The 25,745-nt window shown below is 36.7% G+C and overlaps 1 protein-coding gene and 1 non-coding gene across 2 annotated transcripts in view; both read right to left on the minus strand.

The window, feature by feature from the left end:
* Positions 1–25,745, minus strand: part of CACNA2D1 (calcium voltage-gated channel auxiliary subunit alpha2delta 1) — a 494,736-nt gene that overhangs the window by 84,848 nt on the left and 384,143 nt on the right. The window contains 2 exon segments of the mRNA XM_030307860.1: positions 2,241–2,345; positions 7,289–7,447. Of these exon segments, the coding sequence (XP_030163720.1) occupies positions 2,241–2,345; positions 7,289–7,447 (264 nt within the window).
* On the minus strand, positions 17,284–17,388 carry LOC115509455. The gene has a single exon (XR_003967357.1). It is a non-coding gene; the product is annotated as a U6 spliceosomal RNA (small nuclear RNA).

The raw sequence follows: 25,745 nt of genomic DNA on the forward strand, positions 1-25,745 counted from the left end.
AAATGAGAAGTTACTAAGTAAGGTAATTAAATGTACATTATATCTTAGATTAATGCACCTGGATCTTCCCATTTCTTTTCATTCTGATACTTTTTTGGAAAGAACTATTTATAACATCAAGTTATCATCTGAAAGTATTCGGTCAATGGTTCAATTTATTAACTTTTTCAAAAGAAATGGTTTCTCTATACAATTAAAATCACTAGGTCCTTAGGAAAAAAAGAGAAAAAACCTCAACCTATGGATGAAACTTATGTCATAACATAATTACAGTATATGTAAGTATTCAAAGAGTTGAGTATTAAAAAGATTTATAGTGAATTTGATGTTTGATGTGTGTGTATGTTTTCAATTCTTCGATCATATTGCAATCACATATAGGCTAAAAAGCACCTAGGAGTATTCAAAGTATTCTAAAACATTTCGTCAATACTGTACCCAATTATTATTCACAATACTGTGTCTGCAAAACTATCTAAATATATTAATTCATCTTTTCCCTCTCTCCTTTTAATTCCTAAAATACATATAAAACAATCTACTAGAGCTCATGATGAACTACACCTCTCCAAATGGTGAAAACAGCAATTAAAACCAAAGCGAATTGGCATTTTCTTCAATAGAGAGTTCTTCTGGATCAATGTGTAATATCTGTTGGAATTCTTGAAACACAAGAAACAGCTTATGATTTATCATTACGTTCTTAATGGATCCTTAGCATTTTAGAAAACCGAATTAAGAATCATTCTCTTATCAAATGTGAAGAGTCAGTCAGAAAGTTGAAATAATTAAAAAAAAAAAAAAAAGAAAGTTGAAATAAACTGATGGTAGGATTGCTAGAAAGATAGTTAGTTACAGTTGATATCCTCTGCAGTATCAGCAGGTTTAGGTACATGGATGAACGTTCGAAATAGGTCTCCCAACGATACTTTTTTCTGCAGTTACATAATCACTGAAACAAATATATTACAACCTCAAAATTCCTGTCTTCACATTCCTCATTCCTTATGGAAACAGCATACTTTAAAAATATTATGCATATTAAAGAATTTGTCTAATACATTCTATTGAGTGTGTAAAACTGAATAAAGGAAACTTCCTCGAAAATGGTGTTGGGAAGCCAGAAGGGGAAGGGGGGAGGTCTCAGGCCCTAACACCCCTCATCAGGTGCAGATCCCAATAAGAAGTATTTTGCATTTGCAACAAAAACAGCCTACTTTCCCACTCCAGCAGGAGAAAGAATTTCTCTTTGCCCAGGAACGAGCTCAGCCAATAACAAAATATCTCAACTCAGCCAAGGAGAAACCATCGCCACCCTGAACGCTGGCTTTCCTCCAGTGGGTTTTGGCTCAAGCAGTGGTTTGCAACTCTCTCTTTTTTTTTCCCTGCAGAGTTCCTCTTCTTTGATAAGGATACTTGCCTACCGCTTGCCGTAGCTTACATGTCCTGAGCTGGAATTCTTCTGCTATTCCTGAATAAACCCATTTTGCTGATAAAATAACTGGCTGTTTGTTTTTTTTTTTTTTAATGTTTATTTATTTTTGACAGAGAAAGAGACAGAGCACGAGTGGGGGAGAGGCAGAGAGAGAGGGAGACACAGAATCGGAAGCAGGATCCAGGCTCTGAGCTGTCTGCACAGAGCCCGACGCGGGGATCGAAGTCACAGACCGTGAGATCATGATCTGAGCTGAAGTTGGACACTCAATCGACTGAGCCACCCAGGCGCCCCTGGCTGTTTTACTTTGAAAGTTGACAAAATAAAAATGATTTTCAAATAAGGGTGCAATTTTTGCTGTTATAAATCGCTTCATTTGGAAATCTACAGAACAATGTCTATGAAGATAATTTTTAGACATATGTAGGAAGTTTTAGTATTACTATAATAATTAAATGATCACAAAGTTTTCCTAGAAAAGCTTAAACTGTTCCTATTTTTCCATTCTCTTCTGGTTACTCTCTTCCTATAACATTTTCTCATACAGAATTTATACGTAAGAAACAGATAGGATTCTATAGGTCCAAATTATTTTATTAATAAATTAGATAGAAGGTAATTAAGGATCACATAAAAAGTATTACGCTGAATAATTCTGTAACTGTGTCAGTGGTTTATAATCCATGATCCGTATGACTTTATAATCAGCATGCTAATTTCCCCTCTTAGTGACCCTCCCTCACAACTCTTTAAAAACCACGTACATTGATACCAAAATGAAAGAAAATACTAGAAAATCACTCACTTTTTTATCTTTGTTGTATTTGGCAAATATCTCCTGGGCTCTCTCTTCTCCTCCATCCGTGAACAACATGATAATCTTATTGCAATTGGCTCTAGAAACATTATACTGTAAATAAAATTTAAAAAATGTGTATCATTCACACACAAAAAGGTAAGGAATATGAAGCAATAAGGAAAGAGCACAAACAGACTGCAAGGAAGGGTGTAGTATCTGTTCAGTAAGTATACTCTAAAGAACCAGTTCTCGGGTCAGGCCAGACCCATCTCTACAAGGGACTCTCCTCACCCCCCAGATATCCATGGGTCTCACTTCCTTTCGGTCTTTGATCAAATGTCACCTATCAGTGAAGAATTTGCTGAAAATGGCTTTAAATTGTACTCTCTCTCCCAGGTGGTATTTTTCTTCATAGCATTTTACATTGTTTTATGTATACAGTATGTATTTTATTTGTTTGCATTTTGTTGGCTTCCCCTGATTGAATGTTAAGTGCTGTAAGGGCATGAAGTTTTGTCTTGTCTGATCCTGAAGAGCCTGGCATGTAATAACCTCTCAGTGGTTGATTAATAAATGGATTTTAAATGAATGGTTATGTCAGTTTTATGCCTCTGTAATTGTACCAGAAACAAATAAGTGGTATTAATGAAAAACGTGCATACCCTTCCACATGTATTTTCAATCCATTGACAAACATTTTTGCTCCCTGTCCTCTTCCTTCACCATATTTTATTCACTTTACCGCCCCAAACTGCAAACTTCTAGTTGATCCCTAACACCCAGCACTCTTTTGTATCTTTGTAAAGGCTGATACCTAATCCCAGAATGTCCTCCTATCCTCTCTCAATCTGCCACACATACTCGAATCCTGAAAGACTCAATTCCAAAGATAAATCCTCCCTTAAACCTTCAGGTCCCCAAAGAGTCAGACAGAGGAAAACAGTGATTAGCACCAAAGGGCCACTAAGATGAAGAACTAATTCAGAAAGCTGGAGTTCTCTGAGGTCTGAAATCATCATCTCAAGCTCCTACTGTTGTGAAATGTGTTTGCACAAGTGTTGAGAATAAAAGATTTCACTACTTTACAAACGCTCAGCTTCTCTGAAAATGTCAAGCCTCCAGCTCAGTACTGCTGAATGGAGGTATAATGCAAGCCAAATTTGTCATTTAAAAATTTTAAAAGCCACACTAAAGAATGTCTGAAAAATATCTGAAATTAATTCTACTAATATATTTTATTTAATCTAGTCACCCCCAAAATATTATCAATTGAACATGGAATCCATATGGAAATTATTGAGCTAATATACATTTTTTTTTCTTTCACACTAACTCTTCAAATTCTGGTGTGTATTTTATGTTTATAATGCATTTCAATTCAAACCAGCCGCATTTCAAGTCTCAACAGCCACATGTGATTTTGAGTAACATAAAGGCCATCACTGCCCTGGCCTTAAAATGATTACTATTTTTGAAAGAAATCATTCATTGTCTTGTAGTATTTAGGTTTCTTAAAAAAAAAAAAAAACATATCTCACTTTTCAAAGAAGATAAATCTCATTTCTTGTTGTAAAAGTTAATCAAGATAATATTATGCTCTACTGATGGAAAGATCCCATTTCATATAATGGCATCCCATTGACTAGGCCATTAGAACACTGGCAGGTAAAGCTTTAAACCAAGTATTATGAAAACTCAAATAGTGACTAATATAATTTGTCACATTCAAGCATAGTTCTTTAAAGAAAGCCATCTGAAAATTGGACTTATCAAAAAGTTTCATATTTTATCATCAAAATGCTTTCGTGAAAGGTGTTGAAAATCCCTTAACTAGAATTAATTTCTTTGATGATTTCATTTTATCTACATATATGAGATGGGCAAAATAACACGTACCTAAAAGACTGTTTCATAAAAGTGATTCAAGGTTCTTCATTAGAACTTGGTTCCAATTTTGGAAGTAATGTTGGTATTGTTATTACTCAACACAAATACGAGGGTAGGTAAGGACATTGGGACATGCTGATCATTTGTGTAATTAGAATAGTAATGTTTCCCAAGAAGGATAGATATTAGGACACACAAAAAAGGTGGAATGAAGAAATGTTTTGCTTTCAACAAGATTTTTCCCCAGGAGGAGCCTCCTGAGTAGACACGTGGTCCAGCAAAGTCAGCAACTAGTCAAAGGAAGTGCAACCATCTAAAGAATCACACAATCATAACAATTATATGTTACCGATTTGTAACAAATTAAGAAAAGGAAAGAACTCGACTATTTCAATAAAATGACAGTACAGTTGGTAACTTATTTTGTTATTTCATAACAAATTATATTACATGTCTTCTTGCTTATCCTTGTATTCTGTGTGGCCAGTATACAGCCCAGAATCTATCATACTTATATTTAATTTTTTTTTTTTTTGAAAAATGCATCTCCGTATATTTGTAATATTTTCTGAAATGCAACTGAGGACTAATTCAAATCTTAATTTAAGGCGTACTGTGGGATAAATGATACATTTAATTCTATTTGATACTTGCTTTAGGGATCTTAATAATAGACCTTGCAATGACAAACAAAAAACAGAGAAAGACATTGTGCAATAAGATGACTAGAAGTATTTGGAAGAGGTAACAAAATACCCTTCAACTTTGAATAAGGCAAGGCATGACACGTGGGAAAATTACTTTAAAATGAAGAACTGTAATACGTAAGGGACACGTGGAAAGCAGACCAGATGAGACTGGCTTCAGGAATAACGGAGAACAGATTAAAAATAATTTACAATTGTAGAGGCAGTACGAGAGGCCAATAGGAGTTAAATCATATTTTATCAGCAACTAGTAATGAATCTGGGAGTTAATGTGGCCTCTCTACTGAGACTGGCTCTGAAATAGTACATTAGGCTTGAGACTCCTTATCATTTCACAACTGAAACCTGAATAGGAGGGAACGAAGTGAGGCAAATTAACAATACCAAGAAGAGCAATTAAGATGCCACCAACTTGGTTGACTCAAAAGAAAAAGAACTTCTTTCAAAAAACTCCACAAACTTGTATTTCTTTACTACAGAAAGAATACATCTTAATCTAATGGTCAATTACATTTGAATTTCAAAGTTCTGGGTTTTCATCCTTCTATGAGCCAACATACATCATTTCAGAAGCGTATGCATCTTACCAAATGTAACTCCCCTGGGAACTACAACACTGAACTACTTGGCTTTTCTGTCTCCTTACTTGCTGATCTAATGCTATCTAATAAATATCACCACCGCAAACTCGGTATGTCTGAAACGGAGCTATTACTACCCTCACATACCTCTACTTAGATTCCTGTGTTACCAGCCACCTAGCATTCTAGTCCAGAGAACTATCTGATTATCACCACATCACCCTCCTTAACATTTTTTTTGCCTTTACTCCAACACCAGGATTTCTATAACAGCTAAACTTAGAACACTCGTTAGACCATGTCATTCTCATATTATAAACTTTTCATTTGCTCCTAAACACCTCATTAACGGATACCCCATGGCCTTTTTATTTCCCTTGCAGCTCCCGCATTGCTATGTCCCAGCCATGCCAAACCACCTGCCATTTTTCCAATGTGCCATGTTGTCTTATATGACTGTGGCTTTGTCCATGTTGTTCTTTTTCTCTGAAGTGATTTTCCCCTCTCTGGTGTACCTACCTAAATTCTACTCATTTTTCAAAATCCTGTTTTCAAGGAAATGCCCCCCTTTCCTGACCTCCTTTGGGTAAGTCGAACTCCGCCTCAGTGATGTTCAAATAAACACACTGTGAATGCCCTATAACAGCACTAACACATTGTACTAGGAATGATGATTTACCATGTCATGCTGGACCTTCTTGAGATCAGACAGCCTTGTTTACTTCTGCTATTCTAGCAATAGTAATGTGACAGGAAATTGTGAGGTACACAATAAATACTGGCCGAATGAACAAATGAATGAGGCAACCAATCAGACATCTTGAAAACTATTTTAGAAGCCTTACTTAGGGAACAACCAAGTCCGACTTGCAGACAAGACTGCATTTAAGGGCCTATTCGGTGACTCAGCAAATATGGTTTGAATGATGAGCTGACTCTGTACCAGGCACGTGCTAGTCATTAACTATAGTAATAATGACCATGATTCCAATACCAAGGCAACAACCCACACTCACATGAGGTTTGCTATGTGTCGGGTTCTGTGGACAATCCTGTCTACGGCCCTCTCTGCTGTACATGCCATGGTGTAAGTGAGGAAACCAAGGTATAGAAAGGTTAGGTTCACACTCTCAACCATGGTGATAATAGTGCCTCATGAGAGATAAAAACCTGAATGACGACTCCTGCTCTAGAAGAGCTCAAAATGACAGACAACATGGCCACTTGAAAACACTAGTCCACAGCGTGAGGTACGTGCTATGGTATGGGGCAGGCAGCAAGCATGCCGGAGTCTGAGAGTCTAACTGGAGACGTGGATGGGTGATCTGGTGAGGGAGAGATCTTCACTGAGGAAGAAATTCCTGCTCTGAGACTTATATCCTATTCCCCTTAATGTCTGCCATTTGGACCTTTGTGGACATTAAGTAACAACTTTAAGAACCAAATAGATGTTTGAAACTAAAACATTTCTACCAACCACTGGATGACTGAAAAACACAAGTTTCCACATAAATACGGCAGCAACTAAAATAAGAAAAAAGAAATGATATTCTAAATATGCCAACTAAGTTTGAAGTGCTTATGCAAAATTAAATAATTATCGTATGAATGTTTCTTTTGGAAAGAGAGTTCAAAGAGATGATGGAAGAGAAGATCTAAAAGGAAAAGAATGTCTACACGGTGTATGCCTTTGAGTTCGGGATTTAAAAATAAAAGTAGTTCAAAGATTTCTACTGCCTGGACACATCTGCTTTTTAAATAAAAGAAAAACAACAGTTATGTAACTGAGAGTTACTGGTAGTAGTAACTACCAGCCTACTGAAATTCATATGCTATGATTCAGTAATAAAAGAGAAAAGGGGATGGTATGGATACTTACATTAAGCAGCTGTTCGAAAGCAAAACTAAAGCCTTTCTTATAGTCTGTGATTCCTTTTGCTGTGATGTTATTCACTGCATCTTTCAGCACTTTCTTATTTCTTACGTTGGCTTGGACAAGGTGCTGAAAACAGCTCACATCCTGGGCATTGCTGTTAAACTGTGAAAGACACAAAAGTAAATACACAAATGAACATGAAAATCAATCACACAATTTTAGTTGCATTTGTGACTTCTACGTCCCAATCCTGTTGTGCTTTTTCTTTCATAAAGGAAAATGAGTAAACTGGTAACTGAAGTGCACTGAGGATCAAATAGCAATTTTCATCTAAGCCTCCCTCCTACTGTAACCCTGAGCCTGTGACTCACCTTCATGAAGCTTAGCTTCTCTGATTATGAATTTGGGACTTTAATTATGTAAGATCCCTTTCAGCTCTCAAATATCCGAGCATTTAGAGGGGGGAAAAAAACCCAACAACAACAAACAATGAAATGTATTCAGAATCCAGAAATGATATGGAGCAGGTTCAAGGAGAAACTAGCCATTTGCTTGCCTCTCATAAGGAAAAGCTAGGCGGGAAAATATTACACTTAACGACAGGAATAGAGGGTTAGTAATTTTTCTACCAGGTTTAATGGAGGAAAGTAATATGAAAGAACTAGGAACAATGGGTGGCCTTTCAGAACCATCACTCCACAGCTTATATACAGAATGTTGTGGAATCATGAAGGCAAGGCTAAGGGCAAGCAGGTCCTGGAAGACAGGTTTTGCTCTAAGTGACGAGTCCCTGAACCACAAGGATGCTACAGGAGGAGAGAATGTAAACTTTGATACCTGTCCAAAAGTGAAAATCTAACAATCATCACCAAAGCAGTATCACCAACCCCACAAAACGTGTTCACATAGTTCACTGGGCATTTCCAAAAGAACATAAGAACAAGAGAAGTAATGCAGTGAGATCCAGGGCACTAGAGGTCAGTGGGATCATCCTACCGTTGATCAACTCTGCTATTTGTATGAGCCACTTGGGCTCTTGGGGCCTAGAGTCACATCTGCAAAATGAAGTTAATAATAAAAACATATTTTCTAGAAGGTAGGGGTCTGGCCAGATGAAATGCTGGAGATATTCTTAAAAACATATAATTAAATAATTTTAACAGGTGGATCACAAACCAAAATATAAACTTTGTAACTGATCACATACTTTTATAAATGTAAAACATCATTCCTTTTTTTTTTCCTCTGGAAATCACTGAAGCTTAATTATAAGGTGCACTGCACATTTCATTAATTCAATAAGCAAATGTTTACTATCAGCCTGTCATAGGTCAAAAATTATGGCAGGTGATGGTTTTATGCCTTCAGACATTTAGTAAATTATGCACAAACATATACATACATGTAAGCACATATATGATGTCTGCCTTCTGCTGCATTTATTCTAGAAATATTAATGTTTTCCTCTTTGCAAATATCCTACAAGATAAGTATTATTACTATTCATGAGGAAACTTAGGCACTGGGAGGTTAAATAACTTGCGCATTGTCACAAAGCAAATAAGAGACAGGATCAGATTAGCACTGTGACACAGAGTCTGGGGGATTTTAACTATTCTTATAGAGCCTCTTACTGTATTACAATATATTATGATTCATTCTGTAAAGCAATATAATATTAGTCCCTAGGAGACAATATCATGAGTGGGTTCTAGTTTGTACTGTGAGCAGTCAGGGGGAAATTCCTGTGAGAAATGACATTTCCTGTGATTCTAGAGAAATGTTTCATTTAAGACTATGGAGGAAGGCAAAGAGAACAACAATGTAAAGGGCTATGATGTTAGGGGCAGGGAGAAGACTTTCAGAGAAATATAAAGGAGGAGAGTTTAGCTCACTCACATATGACTGAGGACAATGACATAAAAGGAGTTCAGAGAGGGAAGCAGGGCTAGATCATTCAGGGACTAACAGAAATGCTGAAGAATTGGGATTCACTTTTCTGTCAAATAGTAAGTCACAGATTTTAAGCCACAAACAAAACAATTTAATGTAAAATTTTAAGAGATCATCTGAGCTGCTGTTTGGTAAACAGATTTAAGGTGAGCAATATTTAAAGGAGGGAAAATTATTTGAAGGCTATCGTAGTAACCTAGCTGAACATAATAAGGGGCTCTTGATTTGGAGACGGTCAGAACAGGAGGGGGTACAGATCTATTTTGGAGGAAGAATCCACAGCATATGATGGTGAAGTGGGTGTATAGCTGAGGAAGGCAATAGTGCCCTAAATGCCATGCAGGTGTCTGACATGGGCATCAGGATGGTGGAGGGTAGCAGGAGTGATAGGTTCAGGGGTACTTGGGGAAAAGACCAGGGAAGTGTAGAGCTCAAGGGAGGGTGAGTTTTCATAGCATTCAAAGTGTGAGACTCAAAAAAAATCTTGGCTAAAGGTTAAAAAAAAAAAAAAAAAAAAAGAAGAAGAAGGCTTCAGCATAGAAAGTTGGTTTAAAACCTTGCATGTAACGATTCCAAACCCAGATAAAGACCCCACTAAAAAGGAGTACTATAGACCAATTTCCCTGATGAACATGGATGCAAAAATCCTCAACAAGATACTAGCCAACCAGATCTAACAATACATTAAAAGAATTATTCACCATGATTAAGTGGGATTTGTACCTGGGATGCAGGGCTGGTTCAAAATCAGCAAAACAATCAATGTGATACATCACATCAATAAAAGAAAGGACAAGAACCACACGATCTTCTCAATAGATGCAAAGAAAGCATTTGACAAAATACAGCATCCTTTATTGATAAAACACTCAAGAAAATAGGGACAGAAGGATTATACCTCAAGATCATAAAAGTCATATATGAAAGACCCCCCTCCCTGCTAATATCATCCTCAAAAAAACGTAGAAAAACTGAGAGCTTTACCCCTAATGTCAGGAATATGACAGGGATGTCCACTCTCGCCATTGTTATTCAACATAGTATTGGAAGTCTTAGCCTCAGCAATCAGACAACACAAAGGAATATAAGGCATCCAAATCAGCCAGGAGGAGGTCAAATTTTCAGTCTTCACAGATGAAATTATACTCTATATGGAAAACCCAGAAGATTCCACCAAAAAACTGCTAGAACTGGTCCATGAATTCAGCAAAGTTGCAGGACATAAAATCAATGCACAGAAATCAGTTGCATTTCTATACACCAATAATGATGCAACAGAAAGAGAAATCAAGGAATCGATCCCATTTACAATTGCACCAAAACCCATAAAATACCTAGGAATAAACCTAACCAAAGAGATGAAAAATCTGTACACTGAAAACTATAGAAAGCTTATGAAAGACATTAAAGAAGACAAAAAAAAAAAAAAATGGAAAGGCATTCCATGCTCATGGATTGGAAGAACAAATATTGTTAAACTACTGATACTACCCAAAGCAATCTACATATTCAATGCAATCCCTATCAAAGTAACACCAGATGAACATAAGGGAAGGGAAACAAAAATAATATAAAAACAGGGAGGGGGACAAAACAGAGAGACTCTCAAATATGGAGAACAAACTGAGGGTTACTGGAGGGGTTGTGGGAGGGGGGAGGGGCTAAATGGGTAAGGGGCACTAAGGAATCTACTCCTGAAATCATTGTTGCACTATACACTAACTAATTTGGATGTAAATTTAAAAAAAAAATAAAAAAGTAAAAAAAAAAAGCAAAAAGAAAGTAACACCAGCATTCTTCACACAGCTAGAACAAACAATTATAAAATTTGTATGGAACCAGAAAAGACCCCAAATAGCCAAAGCAATCCTGGAAAAGAAAACCAAAGCTGGAGGCATCACAATCCCAGACTTCAAGCTGTAATCATCAAGACAGTATGGTACTGGCACAAAAACAGACACTCAGATCAGTGGAACAGAATAGACAACCCAAAAATGGACCCACAAATGTATGGCCAACTAACCCTTAACAAAGCAGGAAAGAATATTCAGTGGAAAAATTCTCTTCAGCAAAGGGTGTTGGGAAAACTGGACAGCAACATGCAGAAAACTAAACCTGGACCATTTTCTTACATGATATACAAAATGAAACTCAAAATGGATGAAAGATCTAAACATAAGACAGGAAGCCATCAAAATCCTAGAGGAGAAAGCAAGCAAAATCCTCTTTGACCTCGGCCGCAGCAACTTCTTACTCAACACGTCTCTGGAGGAAAGGGAAAGAAAAGCAAAAATGAACTACTAAGACCTCATTAATATAAAGAGCTTCTGCACAGTGAAGGAAATAATAGCAAAACTAAAAGGCAACCAACGGAATGGGAAAAGGCATTTGCAAATGACATCTCAGATAAAGGGCTAGTAATCCAAAATCTATAAAAAACATCACATTTAACACCCAAAAAACAAATAATCCAGTGAAGAAATGGGCAAAAGACATCAATAGACACTTTTCCAAAGAAGACATACAGATGGCTAACAGACACAGGAAAAAATGCTCAACACCACTCATCATCAGGGAAATACAAATTAAAGCCACAATGAGATACCACCCCACACTACTTGGAATGGCTACATTAACAACTCAGGCAACAACAGATGATGGCAAGGATGTGGAGACAGAGGAACCCTTTTGGACAGCTGGTGGGAATCCAAACTGGTGCAGCCACTCTGGATAACAGTTTGGAAGTTCCTCAAAAAATTAAAAATAGAATTAACCTAGGGCGTAGCAATTGCACTAATAGGAATTTATCCAAAGGATACAGCTGTGCTGTTTCGAAGGGGCACATGCACCCCAGGGTTTACAGCAGCACTATTGACAATAGCCAAAGTATGGAAAGAGTCCAAATATCCATCGACAGATGAATGGATAAAGAAGATGTGGTGTGTATGTGTGTGTGTGTGTATACACACACACACACACACACACACACACACACACACACAACAGAGTATTACTAGGAAATCAAAAAGAAGGAAATCTTTCCATTTGTAAAAACGTGGATGGAACCAGAGTGTATTATGCTAAGTGAAATTAGTCAAAGAAAGACAAATATCCTATGACTTCACTCATATGCGGAATTTAAGATACAAAACAGATTAACACAAAGCAAGGGAAGCAAAAATAATACAAACACAGGGAGATGGACAAAACATAAGAGACTCTTAAATAGAACAAACTGAGGATCGCTGGGGGCGGGGGGTTGTGGGTGGGGGATGGGCTAAAAGGGTAAGGAGGATTAAGGAAGACACTTTTGGGGATGTGCAGTGAATGTTATATTAGGGGATAAATCACTGGAATCTACTCCTGAAATTATTGCACTACATGCTAACTAACTTGGATGTAAATTAAACAAAAATAAAAATAAAACTTTAAATATAAAAGGGAAGTAGAAAAATGAGTCCCTAAGACAACAGTTGAAATAAGTTCGCATGGAGGCAGGAAAAAAATCAGTAGACTGGGCTATTTGGGGTGACAAGAGGGGAAAAAATAGGTCTCAGGAGGAAAAACACTGCAGTTCAGATACAAAGATGGGGAATTCAAAGTGCCCACTGAACTCATCCACATTATACAATGTCAGTGGAAGGGGCAGAGCCCCCCCCCCCCCCACTGAAGCACAATGGGAAGTGGTAGAACGTGCAGAGGCACGTCTTCCACATCTTCAAAGCACTTCGGCTGGGAAGAAAGAAAATGATTGGGGTACCTCTAAGGGTAAGCCTGAGGTCAAGGAAAGTCTTCCCTCAAATGGAGGGTCACTAGAGCAAGAGAGGTTCATATCGAAGAGCAAAGGAAGAAAAGATGCAGGATAGTACAGAGCGAAATACAAAGTTCTTGTGAAGGTGGGAAGGACACTTGCAGCCTATGTGTGGAGGAATGACCCTTGAATGTGCATCGACTTCAATGTTCCAGGTAAAGAGCACGAGCTGAGTACCGATGCTGGGTGTAAGCATAGATTAGGGGTTGAAAAGGTGACAGTCAACATCTGAACAGCAAAGCAATCAATGTAAAGTAAGGGAGGGGGCACCTGGGTGGCTCAGTTGGTTAAATGTCAGACTTCAGCTTAGGTCACGATCTTACGTTTCTTGAGTTCCAGCCCCGAGTTGGACTCTGCGCTGACAGCTTTGAGCCTGGAGCCTGCTTCCGATTCTGTGTCTCCCTCTCCCTCAGTACCCCCCCTCACCGGTTGATGCTCGCTCTCTCTCTCTGTCTCTCTCTCTCCCCGCCTCTCTCAAAAATAAATGAACATAAAAAAATAAAAAGATAAAGGGAGGAGACGGAAGGTTTGGAGAGAGTACAGATAAAACAAGAAGGAAAATGTCCTGCACAGATAATTAATTTGAGTTCTTTCTCATTTTTATTTGAACACTACTTTCAGGTACATCATATATATGAAGAAAAAGCTCCAATACATATTTTTTGCTTTTTCCATAAAATCAAATGTTGAAAACTTAGTATCTTCAGATCTAAATTCCACTGCCTCTTTCATTCCATTCTTTGATAACTTGACACAATCTTATCTTACACATTCTATTTTGAAAACAAAAGAATGTGAGAATTCCCATGTTAGAACGTTTAAAAAAAAAAAAGTTTGCTAGTACATCAACAGTAAAATATCTGACTTTAGAGAATTATTAGAAATGGTTATAGGAGATGTTATTAACTGATTTAAACGATGAATCATGATAAAATTAGAAGTTATGCAGAAAATGAACACTAAATAATGTATTGCCCTGAGTCTTTTGGTTGGCCTTGAACTGCTTTTAACACATAAGAATGAAGCATCTCGTTAAGTCACTTTAACAAACTGATTAAATGTAAATTCAATTCATTAAATACAAATTCAATGGTGTGTAACAGAAATTCTCTGATTATACTCATAATAAAATTCATAAATAATGCAGAGAAACGAATAGCTTACAAAGTGTAAGTCCCCAGAGCGAATCTTACCCTCCTAGGAAAGGGATGAGAAAGTTTAAAAGTTCTAATTTAGGCAAGTGTATATTTCACAGACACCTTACACTCGTCCGCTTTTGGAGTAGACAAAAAGAACAGGTTTATTTTCACAAGCTGAAACTGCAGTCTTTGGTAACATGTGCCTAGATGTCAATTTGTAAACCACATATTTAATACATGAATCATACATATATTAAAAACCTTAAGGCAAAGTTCACTAATATAGTATTACAAAGCTTCGAAATTGTATCCTGTGAACAAAAATTGATTTAAGGAGGCCAGTTTTTGTCATCTACTAAGAAAATGCTTTTAAAAAAAAAGTATATTTAACTAATCCTACAGAGTCAGAAATCCAAACTAACACACTGATTCCTTTCCTGATCCATGAAAATTCAGCTGAGTAGATCCCTTATTAGAACTGCTGAGAAAATCGCTGCTAGCATGCGGAGAGAGAAAGAAGTGTGGGTCAGAGTGAGCATGTGGGGTATAAATCAAGTGGGACTTTGTATCCCTGCTCCAGCAAATGAACATTCTTTCCTCTCCTCCTTCCCTATCACCTGTTCCTCTGCCTACCTGCAACACTTCTCTTCTCTTCTTCACTTGGTTGTTGTCCTTACCTCAACAGTTGTTCTTTACAAAGGGCTTTCCTGACCTTCCCTGACTAGATCCAACCATCCCACTGTAACCTCTCCTAGGCCTAGATGGATCTCTTCTTTACAGAATACAACACAGTTAAAATTTCCTATTTCTTTGTATGATATCCTGATAGATGTCTCCTTTGGATTAGAAGTCCACACAAAGAAAACAGCCATCCCACCATTGCAACCTTAGCAGTTGGCATATAATAGTATGCTATAAATATCTAATGAGTATATGAATGGAGTTCCATTAGAAGACAGTGTGAAATGTTGACCAAAATCAAGTTATAGGAGTGCCTGGGTGGCTCAGTCAGTTAAGTGGCCAACTTCAGCTCAAGTCATGATCTCGTGGTCTGTGAGTTAGAGCCCCACATCAGACTTTCTGCTGTCAGCGTGGAGCCGACTGTGGGTCCTCTGCCTCCCTCATTCTGCCCCTCCCCCGCTTGCACGCTATCTCAAAAATAAATATTAAAAAAATCCAAGTTATAGATTTCTAAATGTAGAAATTATATTTTAGCTCTACAATATGTTCTTAAACTTGTATATTCCTAAATATAAGTGTTCTGTCCAAATAGACACTATTCAAATACCCAAATGAAGATGTACGTAAAACACTTATCATAGAGCCTGACACAAAGTAGATGTTAAGTCAAGTGCAACTCTATCTTTTAAAAAAATAATTTTACTATAAACATTAGTATGCTCAATTCTCAAAACAGAACAGACCCTAGATTAATGATGAACAATATCAGCTTTAGTGGGTTTTAAATAAAGTTCACTAACAGGACGATACAGGTATCCTTCAAACACTAACTTAATGTCTGAAACAGCCTCTGAGATAACTATCAACAATAAATTTCAATGCTTCCAAAGAACCTTCCTGTTAAATATCACAGTCAAATACACCCATCAAATTAAAAGATACTTTCAGAGCCAAAATAAATCACTAACCTTTCAAGTGAATTTAAACTCCTGGTTTTATAAAGACAGTATTTTTGTTCTCATGTACTCTGCTAAGTAAGAAATCATTTCACAAAATACTTCGGACAGACAGAACTCTGTTCATTGAATTCACCTTGGATAAAGATGATGAAATGTTGGCACTGCCTTGATACACACCATAAGTCGAAGTAGCATCAAGTCCTTGGAAAGCAAATTTGTCTACAAATGGCACCCTCATGGGGTGTTCTAACACATCTTCACAGGGCACCAGGTCTACCTTTGAAATGGTTAGCAGGCTCAAGTAGTTTTCCTCTAGAAATAGTAAAAATTAGGGGTGCCTCGGTGGCTTAGTAGGGTAAGCGTCTAAGTCCTGGTTTCAGCTCAGGTTATGACCTCACAGTCATGGGTTCAAGCCCCGCATCAGGCTCCACAATGACCATGGAGCCTGCTTGGGATTCTCTCTCTCTCTCTCTCTCTCTCTCTCTGCCCTCACCCCACTTGTGCTCATTCTCTCATTCTCTCTCTCAAAATAAATAAGTAGGTAAACAACAACAACAAAAAACACCCACCTCAAATCCAGACCTGCCTGCTTTGAAATATGGGTAATTCTTGAAATTACAAAATACAAGTGAACTTATTTACATAATCTAAGTATAACAAATAATTTATGTAACAAATTATATTATGCAGGATTATTTATTTCGACAAATTATCTAAATTAAATAAACTATAATTTTGTGTGTCAAGTCTTTACAATTATGATATGAGAAGCTATCCACACTTTGGACACCAGATGGCGATACAGGAAAATAAAAGCAAAGTGAACAGATGATATGATCTTTAAAATCTTGGTTAAGTTTTATTCCTATTATAAATATTTTTATTTTCTTATTTTTACAAGAAATTTAAAAATGGGAAATATTATAAGGCAACAAAATGGTTATCCTAAAACTCAGAGAAACAGCTGATAACATTTATCCATACACATATGCACATAATCAGTTAAGAATGATTTTTCAAGTTTTTTAGCTATTGCCAAATTAACTTCCAGAAATTGTGTGCCAATTTATAATATATTTGTAACAGTCTCACTCCACTTTCATGAACACGTAACATTTTTATTTGCTAAATCCTAAGTACAAAGATTATTTCAATCTTTTAATTACTTGATGGCTAATGATGTAAAACTTTTTCTCATATATTAATTTTCATATAATCTTGTGAGTTGTCTTATTTTTATTTATAATAAACAAAGATTTAGAATATATTTCTAGAACATTTTTTATTCCTTTACTATTTCTATTATTTCACCGACTTCTTACTATTAATAATAATAATAAAAATACCAGCTAACATATATTGAGAATCACAACAGTGCCAGGCTAAACACTTTACATGCATTGATTCATTTAATCTTCACCAAGCTTACGGTTTTAGTTTTAGTTTTTAAGATTTAAAAATTCGCAATGCTTCACGAATTTGCGCGTCATGTTTGTGCAGGGTCCATGCTAGTCTTCTCTTTATTGTTCCAATTTTAGTATATGTGCTGCCAAAGTGAACATTGGTTTTACTTTTAATAGTTTCCATTATACAATTGATAAAATGAGTCTGACAGTGTTAAGCAAAGTGCCCCAAATCACACAGCAACCAAGAGTCAGAGCCCTACTTCAAACCCAAACAATCTGACACACTTTTCTCTACGGTGTCTCATCATTTCCAACTGATACCAAAAAAAGTAAGCTGACATATCCTGTCATGCTACTTTTCCCACACTTCTGGTTGAACTTTGGAACCTTTTTTTTTTTTTAAATACAATTAAAATTGCATTTACCAATAAATTCTGGACAAACTGACATCTTCACATGAGTCACCTTTTCATTTCAAGAAGTTATTATTCCACATTCATTTCTGTATATCCATTTCAACTCTTCTACTTACACCTCATATTCTTTTCTCTTTTCTACAATGCAGATCCAACATATATTATTAAAAGTATTTCTAGGTAATTCATGATTTTTGCGAACATCGTGAATAGGATTCTAATTTCTATTATTAATCCCTGTCCAGGGAAAACCAGAAGGGGTGGTCACCCTTGCAAGTTAGAGATGCTATAAATATCTTTGTTAATAGCACTATGGGACTTGAACACTCTAGTCCTCAACATGACATGGTTGTTGCCCAACACTGGCTGCTGGTTTATGGTTTCTTTGGCCTGTTGGATAAAAAAAAATTGATTAAAAAAAGTTCTACTTTTCAATCCAACTTAAGAAAGTCAGGTCTAACCCAAGTCCTGCCTCTAGAAAGTATCAATGTCCACAGACAGCTGTTTCAATTATCTCCTTGGAGCTATAAATTGCTTCTTTTTGGAGGGGGGAGCTTTAGCACATCAACTGGAAAGGCCCCCAATTTCTAAAATCTTACATTTAGATAAGATCGTTTTAACTATTAAAAGAATAAAAGGAGTAATGAATTCTGTAAATGTCAAAAGAAAGTCACATTAATAAAATAGTGAAGATATTGACATTATTGACACAAAATTTATGTTTCCCTATAATTATAAAACATGGGCCATCTAAACTTTTGATAAGCATTTTTACTTTTAAACAAATATTTCAATTAACGTGAATCACGATGTGCTGAAAATTCAGTCTGTTGACTTTTTGTTGAAATATTGAGTGAATTTCTGAATAAGCCCCAGTATCTTTTTTAATATATTCTATTCATATTATCATATAGAAAACTCTTAAACAGCTCTAGTTATATGCATTTGGAGTTTCAAAAAATTGAGAGTATTTGTATTTAGCTCCCTGGCTCATCTCTACTTGATATTAATGTTTTCTTTCTCAACTATCATTTTGTCAACCACTGTGCAATCCTGATTCCACAGCACTTGTCCAGCTAGAAATATGGGCAACTTTCTCATTATCAGTCTTAAGATGTAACAAGCATATCAGTAGTATTTCTATCACAATTTTTTTTCATAGCCCTGTGGAAATTTGAAAGCCAGCTCCCAAGGATGAAACTTTAATGAAATGACAAAATGATCATATCTACTCTGATTTTTTCCTCTTTACCAACATTATGATGCAGAATTGACCAATATGCTAAATGTTTGTATGGTACCTGAAGCTGATTACTTGGAACATCTTTCCTAGTTGAAAAAAAGATCAATTGTGAGTTTGGCTGGATTTGCCTGAAAAACTCAGAGAAGGATATACATATCTAAAGTATTTACAGAGAAGAGATGCTAGAGTCAGATAAAATAAGTAAGGATGACTCTAATCATTTAAGAACACAAACATATTTAATCAGTGATTGAAATTTATTATAAAATTCTGACAACTATGTAAGACTCCCCCCTCCACTGTTATGACTAACCAAGAAATAGACTCAATTGAAAAGCACCACTATGCACCTTGCATTTTTTTCTTTTTCAAAAAAAAATTTTTAATGCTTATTTTTGAGAGAGACAGAGACTGAATGCGAGTGGGTTAAGGGCAGAGAGAGAAGGAGACACAGAATCCGAAGCAGATTCCAGGCTCCAAGCTGTCAGCACAGAGCCCGACACGGGGCTTGAACTCACGAGCTGTGAGATCATGACCTGAGCTGAAATCGGACACTCAACCAACTGAGCCACCCAGGCGCCTCTGCATTTTTCTATATACAGTAACATTTCAGTAAAACAGACAGTGTCTCTATAGTCAAAAAAAAAAAAAAAAAAAAAAAAAAAAAAAGCATCCATTGGTGGGGAGGTGGGAGTGCAGGGGTATAGAAAATAAAGAACAAACATATATATATAAAGTATCAGGTGGAGGGGCGCCTGGGTGGCTCAGTCGGTTGAGTGTCCGACTTGAGCTCAGGTCACGATCTCACGGACCGTGAGTTCGAGCCCCGCGTCGGGCTCTGGGGTGATGGCTCAGAGCCTGGAGCCTGCTTCCAGTTCTGTGTCTCCCTCTCTCTCTGCCCCTCCCCCGTTCATGCTCTGTCTCTCTCTGTCTCAAAAATAAGTAAACGTTAAAAAAAAAAAAATTAAGTATCAGGTGGAGAAAAATGCTACGAAGAAAAAGAAAGTGAAGTTAAGTGACTGACAATGATTAAAGAGATAGTATAACCAAAACTGGAATGACACTGGAGATTTGGTAGTCAAGGAGGTCCACTCTATTATGGAAGCACTTGAATGAAAAGAAGCACGCATCTATCTAGACTCGGAAGCATCAAGACTCAGGGTAAATCAGAAGCAATTTCTAATCTGTGCATACCAATAAGATATGCACTTAACAGAAAGAAGAGATCTATTTTTTTTAAGTAAGGTTAGTAACATCACCACCAAGTTCTTTTAGACAGGAAACAGCATTTGGAACCAACAAATAGTTACCAGCGTGACTTGAAGAAATTATATTCAACCTAACTCTGTTCCACTGAAATCAAACATATAAATATACATATATTTTAAAATATATTTCAATATAACAAATATTTGAAAAACTTGAGCATGATTAGGGTATAAACTAATGAAAAAAATTAAATAAAGAAGATACCTATCAACAGAGCATCAGGTTAAAAAGGAGAGAGAGGGGCGCCTGGGTGGCGCAGTCGGTTAAGCGTCCGACTTCAGCCAGGTCACGATCTCGCGGTCCGTGAGTTCGAGCCCCGTGTCGGGCTCTGGGCTGATGGCTCAGAGCCTGGAGCCTGTTTCCGATTCTGTGTCTCCCTCTCTCTCTGCCCCTCCCCCGTTCATGCTCTGTCTCTCTCTGTCCCAAAAATAAATAAAAAACGTTGAAAAAAAAAATTAAAAAAAGAAGCGGTCTTTTAAAAAAAAAAAAAAAAGGAGAGAGAACATGAGGAATGAAAAAAATTTTGGAATACTACATTTTCAAAGTGTATAATCATTGGACAAAATGTTAGAAAGAGGAATTAATTATGGAAAAAGGCAAATGCTAATATTTGATATTTATAAGAGAATTTAACATGCAAACAGTCACTTTATGCCAAAGTCCTTTTCAATGGAAGAAACAACAAAAAGACTTTCATGTCTATTTCATGTTTTCAAGTTCTACCATAGACATTAAGATTCTCAAAATGTTTTCTAGAACCTTAGCAATGTGCTGAAAGGAGATTCTGCTATTCACAAATTAAGGTTAAAATCGATGCATTCTACAAGTCAGTACTTTAATGTAATATCAATTTATATTTTGATTTCTGCTGAATTTACGCCTACTAAGTAATTAGGAACAAATATGAGACCTTAAATAACTGTGAGCAATTTGGCTAAAGTTACAGCTCAGGTCAGCCCCAGTCACTCTCTTGACCTATTGTCATGATTAAATGAATACTTGGATTCTGAATAATCTTACCAAGTCCTGACATGCCTATGGCGCATGGACTCTTTTCCTAGTCCTTCAAGTCCCAGAAAATAAGTTGTAACTTTTATATTATTAAAAACAATAAATTAGTTCAAAAGAAAAGTTCTCCTTCAGCCTCACCTTAAGTATCACATTGTCATTTCTAAAACTGCAAATGAAACTAATTTCTAAGTACCAAAAACTGCCTTTAGTGCACCATGTAATTAATGGAAAAAATATTTATAATGCTTGTCAACACCTTCTTATAAAATTTCCTTATACATGCAAAGCAATTAATTTATCCTCTGGCAATCTTTTTTTTTTTAAAAACTAAATAACCTTGATTATGTGCCCTGTTATTATAAACTCTAAATCTGTCCTTTATTTGATAGTCTTCTCAAATAGAGTCTTCCATAATTTCTTTATGTATCTTTTAAATAGAGTTAAGTTTATAAAGCACCCATCTTTACCTTAAAAAAAAGCATATAAAAAGAGAGAACTAGGGTTCTTTTAATAAATCTAACTCTACTCATCCTGTCTTAATACTCCCCTCCATAAAGCAAATGGCTACAGTATAAAAATATTCATAAACATCCATACTACTAATAATGCTGTGAATTAACCAAGATCTTAAAATCTAAATCAGCAATAAGCATTATAAGTTACAACAAGCTCCAGACAGATGCCTGTTGGACTTTGCTAAATGTACCTCCCTCCAGTACCTTGACTTCCCGATTTCCTCATGGCCTAGGACTCACTGGACAGGCTTTGCTAAATGAAGATTCTGACCCTGAAGTGTGGTGCCTGAGAGTCTGCATTTCTAACCAGCTGTCAGGGGCTGCTCTGCTTTTCAATCATGGGCCCCTCCTTACGTGGCAAGGGTATAAAGCTACAAAATTCTTGATCACTGACACAAAAGAGAGCTGAATCGACATAAAAATGTCTTGAAATCTAGATGATGACTATTTTATAAGACATGAAATGAAATTTCTGTCCTAGACTTCATGGCTCACAAAAATGCACTGGCACACCAATTATCTGTCACTTTATTTGTGCTCTGGCAAAAAGAGGGCCTGTTTTGTAAGGATGAAAAAACTCACTTTTAAATTTAAGTAGTGCAACAACTTACAAATGTGCTCATTATTACAGGCAGAGTAGCAAAGTTCTAAGCTACGAAAACCATGCCCTTGTCTAGGAACACACGAGGCATATTTTAGAAGGAAAACTCAAACTTAAAACACAGGAGAAAACGAGCAATCCAAGCCATGTCTTTCTTGAAGATACAGTGCAATCTCGTATTTAAACAAACCTCCAGTGTGACATTAGTTGGTGTTAGACTGTCAAGTCAAAAACTGGGAAGTACCTGAAATTTTATCCTATTTGCAAGCTAATGAGTCAGCCTCAAAGGTGGTACATTGTTTCTATACAATTCTACCAGCGCATCTAAGAGGCAGAGTCATCTGTGGAGAGTGGGAAGCAGATCACTTAACCAGAGAGTCTTGCTAATGCCACCAGCATGACACTGTGATCATCCCTGTCCAGCCTCCTGCTATGATGACTGTGGCTCCTTAGTCCTCATTCTGCACTTGCATTTAGACACTGTCATTTCCAGAATCGCTGTTTAGTGCCTACTATCCAGACAAAGTGCAGAGCTTACTTCAACTAATATCGGAGATACTATAAGGAAGCGTATTTTGATTATTTCTTTCTCATGAGTATTAAAGGCTACACTTTTTAATTTTTTAAAAATATTTAATTATTTTTGAAAGAGAGAGTGACAGAGCATGAATGGAGAAGGGGCAGAGAGAGAGAGGCAGACACAGAATCCAAAGCAAACTCCAGGCTCTGAGTTGTCAGCACAGAGCCTGACACGGGGCTTGAACTCATGAACCTGAGCTGAAGTCAGACGCTTAATCTATTGAGCCACACAGGCGCCCCCAAAGACTGCACTTTATAATGACCACATATTAGAAAAACTTCCAAGAAAAAAAGGGACCGAAAAATGCTTAATGTCACCAGAACATTTGCATCTAATTCTTAAGCAACAAGATGTGATCTTATTGAAACGCATGGCCATTTTCTTCTGTTGTTAACTTTTCACACACTGTTCATAATCAGCACACATTTCCTTGTCATCTTCCACTGGCTTGCAGTATTTTACTCTTGAAATGTCAAACTCCCTCAGTTTCATAAACAAACTCCACTCATTGTGTCAACAGTTGAAATGATGTCTGTAAATCAGAACATGCTGTGATTGAATTGTTGCTCCTATCATCTACCACTTTCTTCCATCAAAGCATGTAACCAGATTAGTAGGAAAACAGTCGTGTGATGCTTGCATAAGCTTTGCCCAACAGCAGGCTTCCTTTCTGCAACCAACAATGCCCTGGAGACAACAGAATCGCCCTGGAGATAACAAAGAACCTTCTAGGACATGACATTTGGGATGTAGTTCTGACATCTTACACGTGCATTACATGACTTAAGCATAACAATTACTGTTCTTTACAAAATATTAAGAGACTTAGAAATATAAACCTAAAAATGAGAGGCTGTTTTTCTGTACGGTGGGTCTAAGCAATTTTGTCAAGTGTTCCTATCGATTGCATCCTAACACTCTGGATGACTCACGTGATCTTTGGTATGAGGATGAAGAAAACTGCGTGACGGTTGTGGAAAAATTATTGTCAAAATTTGCTGCACAATCACTACCAGGTTTTCTCAGCACCTTATTATAATGCCTCCCTGAAGTTATAAACACTAAAAGTGACATTGTTTCTTTCCTAGACATTCAGTTTCAGAGAAAAAAAAAGAAAGAAAATACATGCACACCTGTATATGCACATGTGAACACACACACATACACACACACCAGCATATTAGATTTTGAAGAGCTTTTTCCTTAGAATTGCCATATCATTAAATTATTAATTTTTTATTTAATGAGAAAGGCCTGGTTAAGGACAAAACATAACTTTGCTTTTCTCTTACCAAAATGTCGCATCATAATCAATTATCTTTAAATGTATCCATTTCAGGGGCGCCTGGGTGGCTCAGTTGGTTAAGCGTCCAACTTCAGCTCAGGTCATGATCTCGCGGTCCATGAGTTCGAGCCCCGCGTCGGGCTCTGTGCTGACCGCTCAGAGCCTGGAGCCTATTTCGGAATCTGTGTCTCCCTCTCTCTCTGACCCTCCCCCATTCATGATCTGTCTCTCTCTGTCTCAAAAATAAATAAACGTTAAAAAAAAATTAAAAAAAATAAATGTATCCATTTCAGGCATTTTATAGCCCCAATATAGCACGCTAACCAATAAAACTGATGAATTTTTGAAATTATGAAGTTAATGTGGTTGATGTTAAATATTATATAAACATGAATAAGAGCATAGGAGCAAGACACATGATAAAGAAGTTAAATAAATATATAAAAAATTATACTACCTAGGCCAAATGTATAACCCAGACATAGTGTTTAAGTATTCATTTGCAATTATAAGATTAATCTAATTCATATGTGCTTTTTCAAGCCAAAATATGGAAAAATTTACTGAAAGAACTTCTCCACCAAAACATAAATAACAGTCTTCTTTAAAAATACATTCAGGGGCGCCTGGGTGGCGCAGTCGGTTAAGCGTCCGACTTCAGCCAGGTCACGATCTTGCAGTCAATGAGTTCGAGCCCCGCGTCAGGCTCTGGGCTGATGGCTCGGAGCCTGGAGCCTGTTTCCGATTCTGTGTCTCCCTCTCTCTCTGCCCCTCCCCCGTTCATGCTCTGTCTCTCTCTATCCCAAAAATAAATAAAAAACATTGAAAAAAAATTAAAAAAAAAAACATTCAGATTTAAAAGGGTTTTCTTTTTGCTTTTACAATCTAATAATATTTCTATCTTAGAATTTCTAACAATTCCAATATTTTGGAGTTTTATTTAAGTATATCAGATTTTAGGTGTTGAGTTTGCTAAGTCCTTTATAGATTTTGGAAGGGGGGGTGAGGGAGAGGGGAAAATGGGTGATGGGCATTGAGGAGGGCACCTGTTGGGATGAGCACTGGGTGTGGTATGCAAGCGAAGAACCACAAGAATCTACCCCAAAAACCAAGAGCACACTTTACACACTGTGTATTAGCCACTTCGACAATACATTATATTAAAAAATAAAATAAATATATCAGATTTCACAAAAAATTAGTAAATATATTTTATATTCTCCTCAAGACTCATAAATGAAGATGGCTGTGCTCCAATCCTGCCTTCTCCCTTAGAAAAGTTACTAGAACTCTGATTCTTTATAAACTTAAGGATGGTAACAGTATCGACCTCACAAGGCAGTTGTGAAGACTGAATGAGTTATGGAAAACACATAGAACAGTTCCTGCCACATAAGCAGTGTCTAAAAAAACCACCTCATGACTTGTGATTACTTGAAGGTTAATACATAAATAAGATCAACAATGAACACATATCTACCTTAGATCTTGCTCATACTGATTTTCTGAAGGGCACATCTATGGTGGGAATAATAAGCTCACTTAAAAACATTCAGTGACTTTTCAATCATGAAAATGTACTCATGATTTT

Source organism: Lynx canadensis, chromosome A2, assembly GCF_007474595.2.
Source record: "Lynx canadensis isolate LIC74 chromosome A2, mLynCan4.pri.v2, whole genome shotgun sequence".
In the NCBI taxonomy this organism is placed as follows: domain Eukaryota; kingdom Metazoa; phylum Chordata; class Mammalia; order Carnivora; family Felidae; genus Lynx; species Lynx canadensis.